This window comes from Dipteris shenzhenensis, chromosome 30 (assembly GCF_047967505.1).
Source record: "Dipteris shenzhenensis isolate YYH24624 ecotype China chromosome 30, Dip_SZ_1.0, whole genome shotgun sequence".
Taxonomy (NCBI): domain Eukaryota; kingdom Viridiplantae; phylum Streptophyta; class Polypodiopsida; order Gleicheniales; family Dipteridaceae; genus Dipteris; species Dipteris shenzhenensis.
Window position 1 is genome coordinate 2,781,914 of NC_141625.1, and position 23,965 is coordinate 2,805,878.

General features: G+C 42.7%; 1 protein-coding gene across 1 annotated transcript; it reads left to right on the forward strand.

The window, feature by feature from the left end:
- Positions 1–11,839: 11,839 nt before the first annotated feature.
- Positions 11,840–16,650, forward strand: LOC147881604 (cellulose synthase-like protein D2). The gene is made up of 3 exons (XM_087401392.1): positions 11,840–12,849; positions 13,078–13,882; positions 14,329–16,650. Exons 1-3 carry the CDS (start codon positions 11,963–11,965, stop codon positions 16,048–16,050), a joined length of 3,414 nt encoding a protein of 1,137 aa, XP_087257518.1. The 5' UTR covers positions 11,840–11,962; the 3' UTR covers positions 16,051–16,650.
- Positions 16,651–23,965: the final 7,315 nt, after the last annotated feature.

A 23,965-nucleotide genomic window follows, 5' to 3' on the forward strand; every position in this document is an offset into this window, starting at 1 on the left:
ACATGATGATCAGGATGCGGGATTCAGTTCCTCTAGAGATTATGACCAGCTTACAGATATTTTGCGTATTGGTGATATCTTCGCGGTTATTGCTTCGGAGGGCAATGAGGAGGGTGTGGATTATTACTTGTTGCGATGCTCTATGCTGAAGAGTGTGCTGAATGAGGATACAGTGGATGGGCATGGGATGCACTTCAATGCTCATAGCATGATCGTCGGTGGCCACTATTTTCAGCAGATACAGAGGCGTGGTCGCTATATTGAGTTCCAGGAGTACATGGCGGATCGGGAGGCATACATGTATTCTCATCTTGTTGTTGGGATCAAGATTACTTTGAGTCGTGTTCGCACTCGCAAGGCGACGTCCACTCCACGATGGCGCCTTGCAGTGGCGGATCACGAGAGCATACTTGCAACTATTGGCATGAGAGCTGATCCTGAGGAGTAGCACATTACATATCATATTTTTTGGGATCATCAGTTGATCAGATTGATTTTTATTGGGTATCACTAGTTGATTACACTTTTTTGTATTCGATATGTATAGGCTCACTGTGTGACCGTACCATTGTAATTTTCATGGACTCATATTTTGTATTTCACTATGATGGCTATATACACGTTCATACACATCATTATATTAGATTCTATTTTTAACATGATGTCCGATGTCTTCTCAATGGGATTTGTTGTGTTTGTAATACAAAAAATTGTTTATTAGTTGCAATGTTGTAATTTGTTTTGTGCATTAGGACATTTTAAAAACGTGAAATGCGCGTGTGGACTTATTTGTTGGGAATGAAACTTCGCACGACTCTTAGGCCACCCTAGACATACATCCACGCAAGATTTGGTCTCCAACTTATTTGGTATGCGCCACGTGGAAGGTATAATGCGTACATTTTTACAATCCCTACTAGCACGACTACGTGTGAGAAATGGCGCACGTACTAACCAAATACGCGTGTCGACTCATCTGTTGGAAATGAAACTTCGCACGACTCTTAGGCTACCGTAGACGTACATCCACGCAAGATTTGGTGCCCAACTGATTTGGTATATGCGCCACATGGAAGGACAGTTGCGTACATTTTTATAATCCCTTCTAGCACTCGTGACTACGTATGAAAAATGGCGCATGTACTAATGAAATACGCACGTGGACTTATCTGTTGGGGACGAAACTTCACACGCCTCTTAGGCTACCCTAGACGTACATCCACGCAAGATTTGGTCTCCAACTGATTTGGTATGCGCCACGTGGAAGGACAAATGCATACATTTTTACAATTTCTACTAGCACGACTAAACCCTAAACCCTAAACCCTGGACCCTAAATCCTAAACCCTGTTGGGCACGAAACTTCACACGCCTCTTAGGCTACCCTAGACGTACATCCACGCAAGATTTGGTCTCCAACTGATTTTGTTTGCGCCATGTAGAAGCAATCCCTACTAGCACGGCTAAACCCTAAACCCTAAACCCTAAACCCTGGACCCTAAATCCTAAACCCTGTTGGGGACGAAACTTCACACGCCTCTTAGGCTACCCTAGACGTACATCCACGCAAGATTTGGTCTCCAACTGATTTTGTTTGCGCCATGTAGAAGCAATCCCTACTAGCACGGCTAAACCCTAAACCCTAAACCCTAAACCCTGGACCCTAAATCCTAAACCCTGTTGGGGACGAAACTACACACGCCTCTTAGGCTACCCTAGACGTACATCCACGCAAGATTTGGTCTCCAACTGATTTTGTTTGCGCCATGTAGAAGCAATCCCTACTAGCACGGCTAAACCCTAAACCCTAAACCCTAAACCCTGGATCCTAAATCCTAAACCCTGTTGGGGACGAAACTTCACACGCCTCTTAAGCTACCCTAGACGTACATCCACGCAAGATTTGGTCTCCAACTGATTTTGTTTGCGCCATGTAGAAGCAATCCCTACTAGCACGGCTAAACCCTAAACCCTAAACCCTAAACCCTGGACCCTAAATCCTAAACCCTGTTTGGGATGAAACTTCACATGCCTCTTAGGCTACCCTAGACGTACATCGACGCAAGATTTGGTCTCCAACTGATTTGGTTTGCACCACGTAGAAGCAATCCCTACTAGCACGACTACACGTTAGCGTACCACCAAAGTCAAAAGAAAATAGTAAAATTAAATTGTGGCCTAACATGTCACACCTTCCTTGTACTCCCATACATGAGTAGAGTTTAAAAGCGAGAAGTGGGATTGTTAATATGTGTATATTTTTTTGGTGCATAGCCACAACAACCCTTTCTTTTTACATAAACCAAACCCTTTCTTTTCCTTATACCAACCGCCAATCCTTTCTCTTGTACATAAACCACTAAATGCAAAAGAAAATAGTGAAATAAAATGGTGGGCTAGCATGCCACACCTTCCTTGTATTCCCGTATACATGCATTAATTGCCAATTGTGTTGATTTCTCTTCTTTATGTTCATTATCTTTTATACATGCATAATAATTACATTGGTGCATTGGCAAATGTCATATTAAGGAAATTGAAATAGTCCTTAGAAACTTGGAAGGCATATGCGATTGTGATTTGGAAGGCACATGTGATTGTGGTTCCAATATGACAAATAATTAGGTCTTGTTTTCTTTGATCACCAATTAGCACAAGTATTGTTAACAATAAGAGACAAATTAAACACTGAGTCATAATAAATAACAGCAAAATCATGCAAAGGACAAGTCTAACTCCATTTTTGAAAAAAATCCCCAAAAAATTTATATTTTTTAAAAATTGTAGGGACAAAATATACGCTTCATGTCAATAATATTAAAAAACTAGAATTGTGAAAAAAGAATGCATAAAAGAATTTCTACACCCTACAAACTAAGCATGTCCACACATTGGTGATTTCTCGAATTTTTTCCTTTTGTCATGTTGTTTAAGTATCTCTAGATCACACATTCCCTCAAGTTCATTGGTGTTGAAAGAATTTTTTATCAATTGATTTACACATAGGTAACAACATTGCCCTCGGAGTCATGGATAAGTTTTGTACCAATATACATTTCTAGAATACTTTTTGTAAATAGCATAAATTGAAAGTTGGTAAAATTGATGTTACTTTAATATCTAATTTCATTTGATGAAACAATTTTACATTGGGCTATGGCATTGTCTAAAAAAAGTAATTTTCTTTTTATACAAATTAGTTTATCAAATGGTTGAATTTCAACATATTTTGATATTAAGATCGGAAGGCTAGATTTGGAAGCATGAATATGACAATAGTTGTCTTTTTGAAAAATTGATGAAAATTTGGATTTTGAAACACACTTTATTGACAAACATGAATAGAATAAAATTTTTGTTTAAAAAATGAAAAACTTTTATCAGCAAAATAAAATTTTCATCCAAAAAAAGATGAATTTTGATATGTTTAATGTTTAATGTTTGCAATTAATGTTTAATGTTTACAATTACTTCACATGGCATTCTTTTTTAAATACCTTATGTATTAAACAAACTATAAACTGAGATAAACTGAGATAAACAAAGTGTGAAGAACATCATGAAAGTACGAAAATGCTCATACATCATAAAAGTGGGAACAATATCATGAAAGTACCAAAATGAATCTGTACATCATCATCATCATGCTGCAAAAGTGCATCCCTATACAAGAAACGTGTGAAGCCTAAACAATCAATCTGAATCTGAATCTGATAACTCTACATATGATCCTCTAGTGGAACGCTGACGTGGCTCCTGTATGACTCGCTGCCCAACCGTCCGCTGTGTGCCCTCAGGCAATGTCGGCTCAGATGGGCCAGCCTCATCACCTGCATGAGATGGGCCAGCCTCATCACGATGAAGAGGAGGGCATGCTGCACGCGCCACTGCTGCCATCTCTGCCTCCCTCGCCTCCTCTATGTACGCGCGTCTCAGCTCCCATAGCCGTGCATCTGCGAATACTCGTGCCTCAAATCCAGCGCGAGTAATCGTCTCTACATGTGAAAGACGCTGGTCTCGGCCCCGCCCTAGCTACTGCTCCACCCACTGCTGCAATGATGTCTGCAGCTCTGCCTCTCGCTCAATCCGGCGTGCCTCCTCCGCTCGTGCCTCGTCACCTGGCATGAAATCACCGTACGAAAAGCGTCGTGGAATGCATGATGCAACCACCGATGTATCCGCACCCTCCTGCATCAGCAATGCTCTCTGTGCCTCCTCCCTGTAGTGCTCTGTCAAGACTACACGGGCGAATGGATCAACAGCCTGACGATGACCAGGATATAGATCATCCATGCCCAGTCCTCTGTATGTCGCCACATCAATGTCGGCAAAGCATACAGGGCACACTGAACGTGCCACCATGTGGCGGGTCATGCAGTGGAGATGTGCGATGTGGCCGCACCCTAGTCCAAACCACCCTACGGTGTCAAAGTCCTCGTGGCAGAGGACACAAGTGGCAGTAGGAAGCCTCGCTACGACTGCTGCGTCTATAGGTGTCCTAGTCGGCACATCTACAGGAGGAGCAGGGTATAGGGCCACACTGGGGTCGATCCTATGGCGCGACGGATCACGACTAATATGCCTCAGCTGCAAAATATAGTGCTCTGCGCGATGGTATGCTATGCGTGTCCGAATCCTCTGCTCCTCCAAATCTGTCTGCAACAGTCGTGCGCGAGACTCCATCTCCTGACGCAATAGATGTGCCTGCAATGCAAACATGTCGCGTACATGGTGAGAATTAACCAAAAAACTTCAGTTCAAAACACGCTACAAAAAAATAAACTAACATAATCAAAATAACTAACCTCGTCCCTAGACTCGGCCAACACAGCCTCCAACTCTGCAATCCGTCTGTCTCGAGCCTCCAACTCGTGCTGAGGCGCCGTAGATGTGGGAGGTGGTGTAGATGTGGGATGCTCCATCGATGATCGAGGTGGGGGAGGTGGAATCGCAATAGATCTCGATAGGGCCGAGACCATGTGCTGCAAGGATGATGCCACTGAATGAACATCCCCCCTAATCTGTCCTCCCACCGCTCGCAATGCCGGTGCAGGGATGGTGTGCAACTCTGGTCCCTCGCGTCGACGCCGAACACCTACAATCTGACGCTCCTGACGCCCCACTTCTAGTTGTAAAAATAGTTTTGGAATGAGATCATCCACATACGTAGCAACAACAAAGGGCACAAGATCCCTAGAAGAGGATTCAAAAACTTTGAAAATTAAATTCTTGGATGTCCCTATGCAATGGGAAGGGTTGCATACGATAACTAATGTTAATTTTGGTTGAGCTCAAGTAATAAGCGTCAGCGTTGCCTATGGTTGGACTAGCAAGAAAGAGACCATCCTTGCTTACAATGAAACTAGCATATAATTCCTTGAGCATGTGGTTGACATTCCATGTGTGACATAGTTTCAACGAGGGAAAGGAGATATGTAGCATCCGCACTATTTTGGTTATGAGGTGGTTCACGTGATTATTGATACAAAGTCTTTTTGGGAAAACATCTTAGTCATTTGTAAAAGACAAGATAAATGTTGTTAACATTAGTCATAGGTTTCCCTATGGTGCAAAAAGGAATGTATGTGTGCCACATGGCGAGCTGCCATGTAGCAAACAACATGGAATAGGATGCTTCAAATGTCGACTCTTGAAGGTTATGGAGTTCTCTCTCTCTTAAGTCTCTTATCTATGATCATTAAGGGATGATTAGGAGAGATTCAGTCATTAACAGGCTCTATTTGAACTTACGTCTATAGTTGATCAAAACACTTGCATATATTAGCATGAATGTGGAATGAATATAGATCCACTAGAGTCCCATGTGCAATGAATGTTAGGTATTCTAGTTAAACTTTCAGTTTCTCTATGGCGTATTTCTTTCTTCTTATACATATAAGAGAAGTAGATGAATTATGGAACTAGACAACAAACATGATCAAAGTGCTAGATCTAAAGCATGCCATAGTGATAGCATAAGAATCTCAAACAGTTTATAGGCACAGACCGTAATATTCGAGTTCTTGAAGACCCATCCAAATATTCTCAATCTTGTAATATTCTTTTTTCAGTTATGCTAGAGTCTATGCATAACTTAGAAGAATTAGACATTTGCAAACTATTCCATGTCTTCTTAAGGTCTAAGCCACTATTTCAAAGGGATATTGAAGATTTGGACTAAGCCACTATCTAGGCATTTCCACTACTAAAAAAAGCTCTATTTAAAAAAATAAATTAATTTTCACATTTTAAATAAATTTCTCGTAATTCATAAATTTAAGAAAAACATTAAAATGCATTTTATAATTTTTCTTATAAGCTAAAATTTTAAATTACGTTTCCTAAAATTAAAATTTTCACATTTTGAATTATAAATGTCGTAATTTAAAAATTAAAAAATAAATTTACAAATACATTTCAAATTTATAAATATTTTATAATTAATAATATGAACGTTTTTTTATTTACTCAAAAAAGCTCCATTAAAAAAAATAAATTAATTTTCACATTTTAATTAAAAAATCCCGTATTTCATAAATTTCAGAAAAACATTAAAATGCATTTTATAAATTTTCTTTTAAACTAAAATTTAATCAAATTCTACATAAAAGAAAATGCTACATAAAAGAAAATACCCTACCTGGACTCTCCCGCTCCTGCTCCGTCCATCTCCGTCGATGTCCGTTCGTGGCTCTCCGTCGCTCGCGCTTTTCCGTCGAAGTCCGGCAAATCCGAAATCGGTGGATGAGGCAGAGCTCGATCGAGGTGTGCGGAATGAGGCGGGTCGCTCTCCTTTTATAAGAAAAAATAGGGTTTAGCTACCTCGATCGAGGTATTCTTGACATGCCCATACATCTCGGCACATATACCTCGATCGAGGTATCGGCATGCCACGATACCTCGATCGAGGTATTCTCGACATGATCATACATCTCTGTCCATCTACCTCGATCGAGGTATTGCCATGCCACGATACCTCGATCGAGGTATTCTTGACATAACCATACATCTCGTTGGCATGCCACGAGACCCCGATCGAGGTATTCTTGACATGATGATACATCTCTTTACATCTACCTCGATCGAGGTATTGCCATGCCACAATACCTCGATCGAGGTATTGTGAAATGCCCATACATCTCGGTACATCCACGTCGATGGAGGTTTGGACGTGCCACGACACCTCGATCGTGGTGTGTTGGCAGAAGCGGGATGCCAAGTCATGTGTCCAGCATACCTCGAACGAGGTATGTCATCCGCCCTGTTGGCTGCTTTGTCGGATGGCACATACCTCGATCGAGGTATGCTGGACATGCCACCTGACCTCGATCGAGGTTGAGCTGGATTGCCACAATACCTCGAACGAGGTAGATGTGGCATGTATAGCTGGCTTGCCAGCAAGCCTCGATCGAGGTAGAGGCTCGGTCCGGTGAAAAAGCTACGTACCTCGATCGAGGTATTGGCTAGGCTCGGTTGTGCTCGTGTGTGATTTTCATTGGAGCTTATACCTCGATCGAGGTATAGGAGACCGAAGCAAAACCTTTGTATTTTCACTCGAGCGGGTGTCACACTCACCCGAAAGTGGTCCGGAAGTGGACACTCTTAGCTTGCTACCGCCCTGATGTCCTTATGCTCCAAGAGCATAAGCAAGATGGTAGAGATTGTGCCAAGTCAGGTAAGCTTCTTTCTGGCCATACTTTTTGGTCACCTGCTTAAGGCACCAGGGGAGGCATTTGCATTTCTATCTCTTCTTCGATGCTCCCCTTGGTCATTGGACATGGAGTCATAGTCCCCTCCCTCCAGAGCATAGTGGGTTATTTTGCTGATTGGTGGGCGTAAAGTTGGCTTTCTTAACCTTTATGCACCCAACTTGAGAGGGAATCGTGTCCTCCTTTGGAAGGAGTTGCTCTCTTGGTCCCATATTGCAGACTCTTGGATTATTGGGAGCGATTTCAATATGGTTGAGATGCCTTTAGACAAAGAGGGTTGCATGTAGGAGTTGCATGTAGAACTCGTATGTAGGAATCGCATGTAGGACTTGCATGTAGGAGTTGCAAGTAGAACATGCATGTAGGAATCGCATGTAGGACTTGCATGTAGGAGTTGCATATAGAACTCGTATGTAGGAATTGCAAGTAGAACTTGCATGTTGAGGATTCCTAAGAGAGATTATTCCTAGCCTTATGCAGTACAAGCAGGGCTTTGCCGCTACTCTACACGCACATTCAGTACTATCTAAGTCCATGTTGGCACAAAGACAACACACAGAGAGAGCATCATTGGTGGGTTACTTTTGAATTTTTATTCAAAGTTTGTAACATTCATTAAAACTTATTGTAAACTTTTACCACGATTTAGATATTTTGTATTGAAGTTTAAAAGGAAATATAGCAATTTGAAAGGAAATATAAAGTTTTAGATTATACTTTGTAACTACTACGAAATTTTGAAAATTGCCTATGTAGACTTTCGCCAATATTTTATACTAAGTATACATCCTTTAAAAGACATCCATGATTAGGATATTAAGTATATCTTGCTGAAACCTATTTGAAAAAGTATACGCTAGGAGGATTTAGTTGCAAAAGAGAAACTCTAATCAACTCATAAGGATTAGGTAAAAGATAAAATACAATCTCAGCCATGCTCCTAGCATGGTTACATGCCCACATAAGCAATATGTTGAAAGATTCTCTCTAAACCCCCAAAAAATTAGAGGAGTTTTGAAATCTTTGTATCTTTTATGTTGGTACATGAAAATTGGGATGAAACTTGACATCTTCTTTTAAATTTTTCTTTAAAAACAAGAGAAGCATAAAAAAACATGCTCTTCTTCAAGCCTTAAGCACTATATTTTTGCAACATATTTTGCTAGCTTGTAGACCATTCAATCTTCTCCTTATCAACAATGTTATAGAAAAATGCTCAAAATTCCTTCCTTCTACTCTAAGAAAGCAATCAGAACTCTCTACAAAGAACATTCTCAACTACATATTATGCTTTTCCCATACAATATGCTAAGATATGAGACTTGTACACCTTAATAGAAAGTCTCCAAATAAAAAGAATTATGGTTAAGTTTAGGTTTAGGTCTCAAGTAGTGTCATTCGTAGTAGATGAGCTTGGATTAAGGCCATGACAACCCTAAGCTATTATTTGTAAATGCTCTACCTTCTATAAAGCCTCCTCCACCCCCTCATGTCTGGGACTACAAATTGTTAACTATGAACTTGGCCTTAAAGGAAGAGAATCATCACTAAGGAAGGAAAGAAAGTCCGACCAAGTAAGTTATTTCTTTTCATTTTTATGACTTTCATAATATGCATACACTTTAGAAGCTGAAAAGAAAACATTATATGGAATTTGACATGCTTCAGAATACTTTCAATTTCAATTGTTCAAAGTTTTAGTAGATATTCATGTTACAAGTTTGGAAATATTATCAAAACCGCCTCTTTTTAATACCTTGACTACATTTAGTCCCTTTGATGTTGTTTAAAATTTTAGATTTTCACCAAGATATTTTGGATAAAGTTTGAAAGGAAACATAAAAGTTTATATTTATATCTTGTGACTATTATGAATATTACAAAACTACCTATGTAAACTTTTATAATTATATTTAAGTGTATCATTTGTCAAAAACATCCTTGGTTAGAAGATCGGGATATCCTACTTAGAAATTCTATTTGAGAATGTATAAGCTGGGAGGATTTCGATGCAAAAGAGAAAATGCAATCAATGGGTAAGCCTTAAGTATTGGTTATACAATAGTTGGTAATCTTAGCAACAGGTTATAAGAAAAACCATGGTTTTTGTTTGCATTGTGTTGATCCTCCGACTTTGCTTTGCCATTCTTCTTGTTCAAGCTTTTGTGATTTTGTTAAATAAGGTGCTACACTAGTTTGTATCATCCTCATTCTACTTTATAAAGGGCTACTTGCTTTGGTATTATTGGGTGTTAGGGTACATTTTTGTATAGGAAATGAGAACGAATGAGGAGCATACTATTTGACATTCTTCTTGTTCAAGCTTTTATGCTTTTGTGAGTTAAGGTGCTACACTAGTTTATATCATCCTCATTCTAATTTATAAAGGGCTACTTGCTTTGGTAAGCCACTTTCATTAGGTGCTAGGGTACATCTTTGTAGAGGAAATGAGAACGAATGAGGAGCATACTATTTTGCAAGATGCGTCAGACAAGGGGAGATTTAAAAAAGAGAGAAGACCATTTTGAACTTTTACATAAAACTGTAAGGAATATTGATAAAATTGTGTATCCTTAACACTACAAATTTTTGTTTACAAATTCGTGGGACTTATTTGTGATTGATTCTTTTGGAATTACAAAATTGAAAGCCATTCTAGTGTTTTCTTTTAGTTCTTTTCAAGGAACATTACTCACACCGAGAATGATCCAAGAGACAAGAGGATTATGTAAGGATGCTCATGGTTAGTGTTTTCCCACACAAGGAATCAAATTTCCATTTTAAGAAACTCTACTCATCCCATGGAGATAGCATCATTGGTGGGTTACTTTTGTATTAGCGTTGAAAGTTTGTAACATTCACTAGGTTTTATTATAAGATTTAGATATTTTGTATTGAAGTTTGAAAGGAAATATAAAATTTTATATTATACTTTGTCACTACTAAGAAATTTTGAAAATTTACGTAGACTTTTGTCAATATTTTATACTTATACATAGGTATATCCTTTAAAGACATCCATGATTAGTATATCTTGCTTGAAATCTATTTGAAAAAGTATAAGTTGGGAGGATTTAGGTGCAAAAGAGAAAATGCAATCAACTCATAAGCATTAGGTATTGGTTTTGGAATCACAAACAAATTTGCAAAGACCATTTCAAACTTTTACATAGAATTGAAAGGGATTTCGATAATTTTGCGATGAAGGGTTTTGGTGTTATTTGGGTTTGTTTCTTTTGGAATCACAATTAAATTTGTGAAGACGATTTCAAACTTTTACATAGAAATGAAAGGGATTTCGATAATTTTGTGAAGAAACTAATTCATGAAGACCATTTCAACATTTACATAGAATTGAAGGGATATAGATAAAGTCAATTATTATGAATATTGTAAAGTTTTGTTTAGAAATCCCTCTTGGAATTTTACAAATCTAATGTTGAAGGGTTTTGGGGGTTACTTTGATTAGAATCCATCTCTCTGATTCCTTTTGGTTATTTTCAAGGAGCATTACCTCATCAACGAGAGAAACTCTACTCATCCCAATCATGGGTTGGTTGCTTTCGCCTTTACTCACTCCAAGGGGTTTGCAATCAAGGAAGCATCATAGGGGGCATAGGTTTGAAAGTGCAAAGCTAAAACGATAGGGGCATAAAAACCACATTGACGCGGTGAAAGGCAAGACAAGGTGGCACAAGCATCTAGAGCAAGATGTGAAACTCACGGGTATGTAGAGGGTGGAGAGAGAACTGAGAGAAGGGTGGTGGGGGAAGGCGATAAACGAAAGCCAGGTTGTCAGGGGAAGTTAGGAAATGTTCAACAAAACGGGGGGGGGTGAAGATACCGCTTAGGAAGGGTCAACAGGAAGAGGGCGTGGGGAGTGGGGCTACCGACGGCTTCGCAGCGTGGAGCCGTCGTCCCACGCGTTTTTCGTCCTTAGTAGTAGCGCGCCGCTATCCAGGCACTCCCGCATGACCAGGGCCTATGCCACAGAGGCGGCAAAGCCAGGTCAGCACACACGCCCTCTACTCCCTGTATATCACCACACGCACTCATGTTCTCCTCGTCTCTCTTCTTCTTCTTCTTCTTCTGCTCTGTTCAGCTTATGGGTCCGCCATAGCCATCGCCATAGCCATCGCCATAGCCACCCCCTCTGCTCCTCAACCTCCTCCTCTTCAACAGACATCCGTCCTCCCTGCCCTCTACTCCCCCCGCCCTGCCCAAATCAAAACGCTTCCTCCTCCTCCCCCTCTATGGCTTCCTCCGCCCCCTCCCGTTCCTCCGGTAAATCCTTCCGCTCCTCTGCTACCGCCGCTCCCACCCCCAACCAGCCCTCCGCCCCCGTCAACAGTGCCTACCGCCGTAGCACCAGTGGTCGCTACCTCAACTTCTCCCGTGACTCCAATGACCCTGACTCCGGCGACCTCAGTAGCATGAATATTGGATACACCGTGCATATCCCTCCCACTCCCGATAATCAGCCCATGACCGCCGGCGGAGTCGATCCCACCATCGGGATGAAGGCCGAGCAGCAAATGGTCTCCAGCAGCATCTTCACCGGGGGGTTTAACACGATGACGAGGAGTCATGTTCTTGATAAAATGACGGATGGAGACGGAAATCATCCTCAGATGGCCGGTGCGCGGGGTTCCATCTGTGGCATGGAGGGCTGCGACGGGAGAGTGATTCGCGATGAGAGGGGTGACGAGCTTTCACCCTGCGAGTGCAACTTCAAGATCTGCAGGGATTGCTACGCCGATGCTTGCAAAGCCGGGGGAAACTGTCCTGGCTGCAAGGAACCTTTTAAGTCGGCTTATACAGATGACGCTGGAAATGAGTCGGGAACTCCTCTTTCTCTTCCTGCGCCGGAGCCCAGGATGGAGCGCAGGCTGTCTTTGATGAAATCGAAAAATAGCTCCCAATTGTTGATGAGGAGCCAAAACAACGATTTCGATCATGCTCACTGGCTGTACGAGACCAAGGGGACCTATGGGTTTGGAAATGCGCTGTGGCCTAAGGAAGCCGACCCTTACACTGGTGTGGGGGGGATGGCAAATCCTCCGCCGGACTTCAAAGAGAGAGCAAGGCGGCCCCTGACGCGCAAGGTTAAGGTGCCGGCCGCCATTCTTAGCCCTTACAGGTAATAAGTCTGTCTCGCAGTGAGTACTAATTCGACATGAGTGATTTTGTCGAAAAAGTGAAGATGTCTGATGTATGGATTTCGAGAGAGGAGTTTTGACTGTCTTTCAACAGTGTCACTCCCAGCTGTGATGAAGTTGGTTGAACTAAAAGAAAATATCGCTGCTTTTGGTCAAACCGATGCGAATTTTTCTTCTGTCTCTCACAGAGTCGAGTTCTTTGTGTGCAGGCTGCTCGTGATCATCAGGTTTGTGGTACTCGGCCTTTTCCTATATTGGAGAGTTACGCATCCGAACACCGATGCTATCTGGCTGTGGGGAATGTCGATAGTCTGCGAAATTTGGTTCGCCTTCTCCTGGATCTTGGACCAGTTGCCAAAGCTCTGCCCCATCAACCGAGCGACGGACTTGGCCTGCCTCAAGGACAAATTCGAGCGACCCACTCCGGAGAATCCTTCTGGACGATCCGATCTCCCTGGTATCGATATCTTCGTCTCCACGGCAGATCCGGAGAAAGAGCCACCGCTCGTCACAGCCAATACCATACTGTCCATCCTTGCAGCGGATTACCCCGTTGACAAGCTATCGTGCTACTTGTCGGACGACGGAGGGGCTCTGTTGACCTTCGAGGCTCTGGCTGAGGCGGCCAGCTTCGGCCGAATCTGGGTGCCCTTCTGCAGGAAGCACAACATCGAGCCTCGCAATCCGGAGACGTACTTCAATTTACGCGGTGACCCCACCAAGAACAAGGTCCGGCAAGACTTCGTCAAAGAACGGAGAAGGGTGAAGAGAGATTACGACGAATTCAAGGTGCGGATCAACAGCTTGCCGGATTCGATCCGTAGGCGTTCCGATGCGTACAATGCGCACGAAGAGATCAAAGCCAAGCGGAACCAAATCGAGAGCGGCATCGATCCGACGGAGCCGCTCAACGTTCCCAAGGCGACATGGATGGCGGACGGCACGCATTGGCCAGGCACATGGACAACGTCGGGGCAGGAGCATAGCAGGGGAGATCACGCCGGAATTATTCAGGTAGGAAAAGCTTCTTCGGTACTTATAGCTCGGCGTATCCTTTTCTCTGAGTAGAACGCATTGCGCACTGTGCAAACTTGATTTCTTTGCTGAAACCCACATTTTACAGCCCGGATGGGTGCACGGACATCATCGTAGAACGCACTGCGCAGTATGCATAGTCGATTTCTTTACTGAAAATCCGTTCAAATCCACCCGTAATAGCTCCGAATGGACGGATGGATATCATCTTATCTGAGTAGAACGCACTTGCAAAGCTGATTTGATTACTGAAAATCCGTTCAAATCCCCAGAAATGTGAATGGAATCCGTGAATGCATTATCGTCTCGAGAGCGGAAAAACGAGTTTTTTGCAGGTTATCGTTCCGAGAAACGAAAACAAGTTTTGCACGGAGTTTTTTTTGCATGAACGTGAGCTGATCGATCGTGCGCGTTGCTTGCTGCAGGTGATGCTGGCGCCGCCGAGCTGCGACCCGCTGTACGGGAGCTCGGACGAGGAGAATCTGATCGACAGCAGCGAGGTGGACATACGGCTACCGATGCTGGTGTACGTATCACGGGAGAAGCGACCGGGCTACGATCACAACAAGAAGGCAGGCGCCATGAACGCGCTGGTTCGGAGCTCAGCGATAATGTCCAACGGAGCCTTCATTCTCAATCTGGACTGCGATCACTACGTCTACAATTCCATGGCTTTCAAAGAAGGCATCTGCTTCATGCTCGACAGGGGCGGAGAAAACATCTGCTACGTCCAATTTCCACAGCGCTTCGAGGGTATAGATCCCAACGACAGATACGCCAACCACAATACGGTATTTTTCGACGGAAACATGCGGGCTTTGGACGGACTCCAAGGCCCCATGTACGTAGGTACTGGGTGTATGTTCCGTAGAGTAGCTTTATACGGTGGCGATCCCCCACGGTATAAGGAGCACGGGGGATTTTGCGGGTGCTGCAGTAAAAGAAAAAAGAAAGTCCATAATCAGAAAAAAGAATTGGAAATTAGTGACGAGGACGACCAGGAGGCTGAGCTGGTGCCCAAGAAGTTCGGGAATTCGAACACGTTTCTCAGTTCCATCGCCAGGGCTGAATATGAGGGGCGCCCGCTGGCAGACCATCCAGGTGTCAAGCACGGAAGACCGCCAGGTGTGCTGACGGGTGCTCGCGAGCCCCTCGACCCCGCCACGGTGGCGGAAGCCATAAGTGTCGTATCGTGCTGGTACGAAGATAAGACCGAATGGGGCAGTTCCGTCGGGTGGATTTACGGGTCTGTCACAGAGGATGTGGTGACCGGCTACCGGATGCATTCGCGGGGGTGGCGGTCAGTGTACTGTGTAACCAAGAGGGATGCGTTCAGGGGGACTGCGCCGATAAATCTGACGGACCGGCTACAGCAGGTACTCCGGTGGGCGACGGGGTCTGTTGAAATTTTCTTCTCACGTAACAATGGGCTATTAGCGGGACCTCGAATGAAGCTTCTTCAGCGTGTTGCTTATATGAATGTTGGCCTTTACCCCTTCACTTCCATCTTCCTCATGGTCTACTGCTTCCTCCCCGCCCTCTCCCTCTTCTCCAACCAATTCATCGTCCAGACCCTCGATGTCTCCTTTCTCATCTACCTCCTCACCATCTCCATCACCCTTTGCTTGCTCGCTGTCCTTGAAGTTAAATGGGCCGGTATCACCCTCGAAGAATGGTGGCGTAACGAACAGTTCTGGGTCATCGGCGGTACCAGTGCCCATATCGTTGCCGTCCTCCAAGGCCTCCTCAAGGTTCTCGCTGGTATCGAGATCTCCTTCACCCTCACTTCTAAAACTGGTACCGATGGCGAGGAGGATGAGTTCGCCGACCTCTATGTTGTCAAGTGGACCTCGCTCATGATCCCGCCTCTCACCATTATGATGGTCAATATGATCGCTATTGCCGTTGCTGTGGCCAGAACCATTTACAGCTCGAGCCCGTCGTGGAGCAAACTGCTGGGAGGCGTCTTCTTCAGTTTGTGGGTTCTCATGCATCTCTATCCTTTCGCCAAGGGCCTCATGGGACGGAGGGGCCGCACGCCGACCATCATCTGGGTGTGGGCGGGCCTTCTCTCCATCACCATCTCGCTCTTGTGGGTGGCAATCAGCAATCCTTCCAATCAGTTCTCTTCATCCTTCTCTCTGTAAGTGTTCAAGTCGGGTAATTCAGCCTTTCCTCTGTCTTGTCCACGAACATCACCGTGGAAACCTGATAAAAGTGGTTAAGCTCATTCATTCCATCGAGGCTGCCACCACTCCGTCAACAAGCAATAGATTTATATGCTTGTTCCCGCAAGACAAGCCGCATCTTCAACAAAGATCTACTCGTCATTATCCATTGCCGGCTTCGATGCTCCTGTGTACAGGCGCTGCTATTCTTTGATTCTTAGAAAGTTGGAGGCCCGATTGCGGCGGCAAATGCAGTTGGCAACAAGGGCAAACAAATCATTTTATACTAAGCAATAATTTTAGCCGCCTCATTCGGAGCTTGCAAACAGACAGGCCAGGGCAATGGCAGCTCGTGCTGGGAATTTTTGCACCTCTGTGCGGTCAATTGTAGCGCTGCTTGAAGGAGGACAGATTTAGATTTGGGAATTTGTAATTAGCTTTGGGAAATTGTAGTCAGAGCAATAAGAGCCGGGAGCCCGACCTCAAAGCTGCGGGCGAGGAGGAAGAGTTCCGTGATTTTGATCCTGTCTGTTAAACAATCAGACGGTTCACAGACTGAATTTATCCATTTCCTATTGAAAGAGCAGATTTGTCAAATATGTATTGCTGGCCTTTATCGAACTTCCGATTCTTCTTGTCGAATCTCATGACGTTCTTAATTATAGCTGTCAACCTCCACGACAACGAAAATGCATGCAAAGGTCCCGAACATACGGGCCGTGCCCACACGTACTATTTAGGTCACCTTGACGTCCCTCCCCGACTTTGGATGCCTTCTCACGGTTGGTTTAGATGTTCTGCAGTTTAATATGATGTTTAGATGTCCATACTCCCCTCTTAATGTAGTACACGTGAAACGTTTTTTTTAAAAAATAAATTGAAAGAGGTATACTTACATATTAATCAGAATAACAGAGTCGTACAAAAGACATATCGAACAGAATGCCCCGAAGACAAACTCTAGCACTCTCCTCAGGCCAACTGGCCATTAGCCACTTAACTTGGACTCCTATGTCTACCACTGCTTGCTTGCATGCAAGTGAAAAAACAGCTGAATTGCCACTTAACTTGGACTCCTATGTCTACTACTGCTTGCTTGCATGCAAGTGAAAAAACAACCGAATTGCTAACAGAGGCATCATAGCGAGCTGACCAGATCTTGTGGAGAGTAGCATATTATCTAACAATCTCCCACAAGGTAGCCCTATTCGGACCTAGATCGGACCTAGATTCGGACCTTGTGAAATGTTTTTTTGGCTAGTTTGTATTAAACCATCTTCATGTCATTGACTCAGCCAGTTTGCAAGTCACGCTAGGGTAAAGGCCCAAGGGGCTAATACTAGGCACCCCTAACTTACGTAAATCTATCGCATCATGCATGCATGCATGGGTGATACAATTTTTTCAAGAAAAAGATCTTAAAAACAAGTTCACTCCGCATCAAACATAAATATCCAATACCAAAGGCATTAGTGGGCTAGTACTATGTCACATGTTGACTATCTCAAGAGCTTGACACTCAAGCATCCCCCAAGTCCCCTCCCTTCCTCTCTTTTCATGTCTCTTTATTGGGTCTTCCCATGGACAAACACTAGAAAAAGATCTTTAAAACAATTTCGCTCCGAGTCAAACATAAATATCCAATACCAAAGAAATAAAGGGTCTACTAACTATCCCACACTCCTATATTCCACTTTTTTGCTATAAATATATGTCAGAAGGCCTGCGCCTGGATGGTTTGTCAGTAGAGTTTTATCTGTCCTTCGAGGAGCTTCTCAAGTGAGAACTAGTGGACATGGCACCAAATTATGAGGATGTTTCCACAATGTTAATGAAAATGTTCCAAAGCACCCAAATAGGCTGCGAGTTCGGGGCTAATCACTATGCTAAATACTTAGGAGGGGAGTTCCAACCTTGAGGAAGACCACCTAGTGCCTTGCTATCAATTCTTTCTTGAGCTTGTCTAGATCCAAAACAAGACCATTAACATCTCTGCAATTGTGATGGTGTGAGTATGCCAAGAAAAACCAATAAGCCGATGGCTTAGGCATGCCTTTTGCCCTAGAGATATTGCAAAGAAGTGGCCCATTTTGCAAAGCCCAATGTCAAGTCTCTCCTCTAGTAAATTCTCCATCCTCTTCCCTATAGATGCACCCTTGTCGTTCATCATAGTTCCAACTCCACTTAATTTTGTATCTATTCAGGAAGACAAACATTGAAAGTTGGGGGAAAAAATGCCATTGGTTTGGTAGCAGTAGAGTTAACACTCATGCAGTCCTTTAAACCACCTCCATGACTTCTCAAACCCCTTGTATTAACCCTCTACAGAAGTGGATGCTCCATTGGCGAAAAATTGAAGTTCATGCTTAAATAGAAAGCCACAAATTGAGGACTCTAATAAAGCACAAATGGAGGTAGAATTTAAACCTTCCTTGGTGGTAGACCCACCTGATAAATCAATGAAGTGGTACCTCAAAGCATCTACCCAAATTCCCCACTGTCAAGTAGTTGGAGGTACTTGACTTGCAAGTTGGCAAGTAGTGAGGGCAAGATACCTCTCCTGATTTCTCCAGACTAAAGTAGTGTATGCCTGCACTAAAGTAGAACATTTCAGGAACAGTGTCATTTTGTGATTACAATTGCCACCCAAGAGGTGGATGAAGATAATAATGGTGGGAAAAATGAACTAAGTAGGTTACTAATGAGCTCGCTACACATCGGAATTCCTAGGCAGTAGCAACACCAAAGCACTTAGTGTTGAATGGCATTAAAAGAAAAGTCATAGAAACTCAAAACCATACACAAATTCTAGAAGAATTGTCTAAGCCTATATTGATTTTATAGCGATCTCTCAGATCATCGAAATAACCACCTTGACAGAGCTATTGGAGACAATGTAGATGGGTCTCATGGAGTTTTGAGAGGATCACATGGAGAAATTATGCCTAATCCTTCAACCTGGGTGCAAGACAAAGGTTGCTCTTTGGAACACCGATATAGATACAAATGTAGAAAGTTATGTAATGCCCCACCTGAGCTCGCTACCAGTCAGTGTAGAAATGTAGACCTAGATGCAAATGTTGAAAGTGATGCAGTTCCCCACGTGAGCTCCCTACCACTCATAGTCCAAAAGAATACATCTCCCTAGGATTCGGTGGTCCCAAAAAGTGCACTTCCCTCACCCAATTGGAGGGACCCCTTACTTGGAAAAAGGTGCCCCTCTTTACACCTAAGGTGGTCCCCATTCTCAAAAAAATATCTCGTGGTACCACTACCCCATAAATTTTATTTGTTCAAAAGTTCTAAAAATGTCCTGAAACCCCCCAAATCATACATATGCACCCAAATCACTTTCCAACCATTAATTCCTTCTTCTTGTCACCATAATCACTTCCTAGTTTTTCTCACATTATATTTTTTCAAACCCTAAATTCAATTTCTTCTCATCACTTTATTATGTTCTAATCCCAAACATGTATTGCTTTAATGGATCCTATTGTACCCTTTGCTAATGTCAAATCTTTGTTCCTTTGAATTTCCTTTTGCAAATCTATTTTTGAAATCCTTCCATGTCTCCATTGCAAGATTGCAACAAAAAGCTATAAACTTAGGTACCTTGCACATTGAAGTTGGATGTAAATTTGCTAAGACTTGTCAATGCATTGGCCACAATATTGTCCAAAAAGAAACACTAAACCATCTATAAGAACAAGGAGCAAGGCATGTCAACCTATGGAGTGTTGGTGGACTCTATCTAGTGGATTTTTTGTTAGGTGCTCCTTTTATGTTTGAAAATGAGTCAAGTTTAATTGAATAAGTGGGAGATGGTCTTCAAGGCTTACTTGGCTATTGCAAATGCATTGGTCATACTAGTGCTAAAGCCCAATTTGCCAAGGTTCACTTGGTCAGGATGGAAGGATAAATTGAAAAACTTAAAGATACCATCCACACTCTCCACAAATAGGTAATACAAGGACAAACATAAAGTTTCTTCTACATTCCAAAATTGAGATAAAAAATACATTGATGTGAAATAAAGTTCACAAGAGGCAATTACAAGATCCATGAAAAGACAAAATTGTTGAAAGAGTCTTTTCCCTCTAGTAATAGTTTGCTATGTTGACTACAAAATTGGAGAAATAAAAAGAACTACTCTTGGTTACAAGCATAGGATGAAGGTTTTGCAACCAATGGAGAGCTTGTGATGCTGGAGCAAGGAAGAGTAGGGTGCTACATTCCATCACACCCCTTTAATGGGAATGTCCTTCCTCTGCGTCAAACCAAGAGCTTGTAGGTGTTTCTCGAAAAGCTCTTTACCGAGTGGTTTGGTAAAGATGTCTGCAACATTTTCTTTGCTATCACAATGCTGTAGTGTGATGTCACCAAGTAACACTCTTTCTCTGATGAAGTGCTCTATGACATCAATGTGCGTTGTCCTGGAGTAATATATTGGATTCTTGGCCAATGCAGATCGATTATCATAGTATATTGTTGTTGGCTTGGATTCATCAAAGTAATCTATTTCTGACAATAGTCTTCTGAGCCATATAGCCTCACATGCACCTATAGTGAGTGCTCTATATTCTGCTTCAGTTGAAGACAAAGAAATAGTTGGTTGTTTATTTAACAACCATGATATAGCAACTTGACCACAGAAAAATTCGTATCCCTGTGTCGATATCTTGGTCTCATGATCTCCGGCATAGTCACTGTCATAGTATCCATGCAACCTTGGATGACTTCCTCTGTATTCTATTCCAAACCGTCTTGTACCTCTGATGTATATCAAGACTCTTTTGACTGTATTCCAGTGAGACTGTTTTGGATTTGCCATAAACTGTGCCAATGAACTTATTGCATAAATATTTGGCCGTGTGATAGTTAGATATATAAGAGATTCAATGAGTTGCTTGTAGTACCTGTCATTGACTGTAGGCTTTTGTAAATCTTCTGTAAGTTTCAAACTTTGTTCCATGGCAGTGGCTACAATCTTGCAATCTGCCACATGTTCTTCAGGAGACTGTCAACATATTTGAGCTGCCTCATAAAGGTGCTATCTATATCTCTCCAGAACTCAATTTCTAAACAATATTGCATAAGTCCAAGATCTTTCGTGTCGAACTCTATAGGTAATTCTTGTTTCAAACTTTTGATGAAGCTATCCTTGCTTCCTGTCACAATCATATCGTCTACGTACAAAAGTGCAATAGTAATGTCTTCTCCCTGAACTTTATAGTAGAGAGTATGATCTACATTGGATTTCATGTATCCCAGATCAGCAAGATACTTGTTGATTCTATTGTACCAACTTCGGGGTGCTTGCTTTAAGCAGTAGAGACTTTAGTTGAGATGGCAAACTTGATTCTCCTTTCTTGGTTCAACATAACCTGCTAGTTGTTGCATGTAGACTTCTTAGTCTAGATAACCATTGAGAAATGCATTCTTAACATCGAGCTGATACACATTCCATCTATTGAGTGTCACTAGTGATATCAAGAACCGCATGGACTCCATCTTTACTACTGGAGCATAAGTCTCATCATAGTCTTGACCATATTGCTGTGCAAATCCTTATGTGCAAATCCTTTTGCAACTAGTATGATCGTCCAATGGTCTAGGTGTAGATCCATCGACATACTCCCATTTGTCCTGAAGTACAAGAATGGTCTCCATTTGGTATTTCCATGTGTTGTATTTGGAGTTGTCTAACTTAGCAGATGCCTCTAGATTGAGGTTGCTAGTCGTAGACATGGTGCAAGAAATATACTCAAAGTGTTGTGAAAATCATTGTCTGAATCAATTGCAAAACATTGTTTGGAGTTGTCTAACTTAGCAGATGCCTCTAGATTGAGGTTGCTAGTCGTAGACATGGTGCAAGAAATATACTCAAAGTGTTGTGAAAATCATTGTCTGAATCAATTGCAAAACATTGACTGTAGCAAGTAAAATTTGAACTATCGGTGAAGGTAGATCTGTAATATATAATCCAATATGTTACAAGGCTTGTGGCAAATGATATCAAGAATAGCCACGAGGCTTTACAAGGCTCAAAATGATGTGCACAATGCCAAAAAATAACCGAATATGCTTTACAATGATGGCATGTGTGTTGAAATCAGATCATGTGCTATTTGCCCCCAGTGATCAATCGATCAATGCCTTTGAACACTCTGAAGTCTGCTCATTGAACTGGTGAACGTCAGGTTTCTGGTAATGTGATGATGTGAAACTGTATTTGAGCGTAGGGACTGACTCTAAGTAGGAACTAGTCGGGAATTTTGGCATGGCTTAGATTGGTAACTTGGAGAAATTCAAATCATCTCCTCTATGGCAATCTCGTCTACTCTGATCTAGATCTAGACCAACCATCGATCAAAGAAACGAACATCAAATAATTTCTTTTTCTTTGGTTCTTTTTATGTGCTAGGTTAGATGCATCGATGTAGACGCTAATGTGAGTTTAGGAAGTGGATTTGTCGACGAGGCTTAAAAGTGAGTGATACTTGCACCGAAATATTTGCGTGATATGACGACGCATAGAGCACAAAAAATAGAGCAATTTCCATTTTTGGAGCGCCCTCAAATTCTTCCTGGATCAAGAGATACGGCTTGAGCTAGGTGGAGGGGTTAAAGGAGTGCAAATGTGCTAGATGATGATGTGGCAGTTAGGGGTCACATGTAGTGATCGTGCCTGTGAAGAGGTGTGCTAGTGGAGCAGTGTGCTGATGTGGCAGGTAGTGAGGTGCCAGTTTGATTGGTCAATAGATGATGTGGCCTTTGACTGGTCAACTGATGACATGGCACTTTGACTTTATTTGATAACATGGCAAATGGCCCAAGGTGCTGACGTGGAATGTATAAGGTGGCTAATCTGCCATGTTTCACTTGCTGAGGGTGTGTGACATGGCAGATAAGGCTTGCCGAGGTGGCAGATAGGATGCCACATGGCAGTAAATATACCACACTTCACTTTGGTGACCCAATCGGGGTTAGCTTGACCAAGTTAAACTGATCAGGGTTATGCTGACCAACCCTTTCAATCCTTGAGGGTAAGGTGGAGGCGACGTGCCATCGAGCTAGCCATTGAAATCTTCTGAGATTCCACAAAATCTCCAAGAAAATTCTATTGTTAGAATTCTATGAGGTGTCAGCTGTTGGAGCATTGCACGTTGCGTTAATGGAGGCGGCTAGCTATGGGAAGGTGGTGTTGCTATCCACTGGCCTTCTCTGCAAGCCGCTAAGCTCGAAGCTTTTGGAGAGTGGACGAAGAGCTCTAGAGCCAGCTGGGTGTTGAAAAGCTCATGGATGGCATAACATGCTAGAGGTGACCGTAGGAGCTTGTTGTAGAGATGTGAGCATAGGCATGCACTCTTGTGAGCCGGCTAAGCGTGGTCAAAGGAGGTTGTGAAGCAGTTGTAGGAGGCGTTGTGTTGCTATGGTGCTGTTTGGTTGGAGGATCTGCTCGTATGGTCAGAGGTTGCTGTCGTGTGTTGTCTGCTGCATGCGCTCACTGAAGCGACGTGTGCTAAGCAGTGTGCATTGAGCCAAGGATGAACATGGAAGCTTGCTATCATATGTAGAGTTCGTGGCTAGTCACTGAACCACTTTATTGCACTTTTGTACGTAGATGATCTGATTGTGACAGGAAGCAAGGATAGCTTCATCAAAAAGTTGAAACAAGACTTATCTGCAGAGTTCGTGGCTAGTCACTAAACTGTGTATATATCTTGAAATTTAGGTAAGATAGTCGCAAGTATTTCTTCTAGATGCAGAAACCAAATGTCGATGGAGATGCGCAACTGTGCCAACTGGTGAACTTCTACATAGAATGCCCTCAAGGTTTTACAAAATTTGATGACGATGATGAAGATCGGGTGATCACTCCCCAAAGTTT

Excerpts from the sequence above, each read along its gene's own strand:
- LOC147881604 (XM_087401392.1), top strand. The coding sequence starts at position 11,963 with ATGGCTTCCTCCGCCCCCTCCCGTTCCTCCGGTAAATCCTTCCGCTCC. Across the intron at positions 12,850-13,077 it reads GCCATTCTTAGCCCTTACAG|GCTGCTCGTGATCATCAGGT; the intron begins GTAATAAGTCTG and ends CTTTGTGTGCAG. Across the intron at positions 13,883-14,328 it reads ATCACGCCGGAATTATTCAG|GTGATGCTGGCGCCGCCGAG; the intron begins GTAGGAAAAGCT and ends TGCTTGCTGCAG.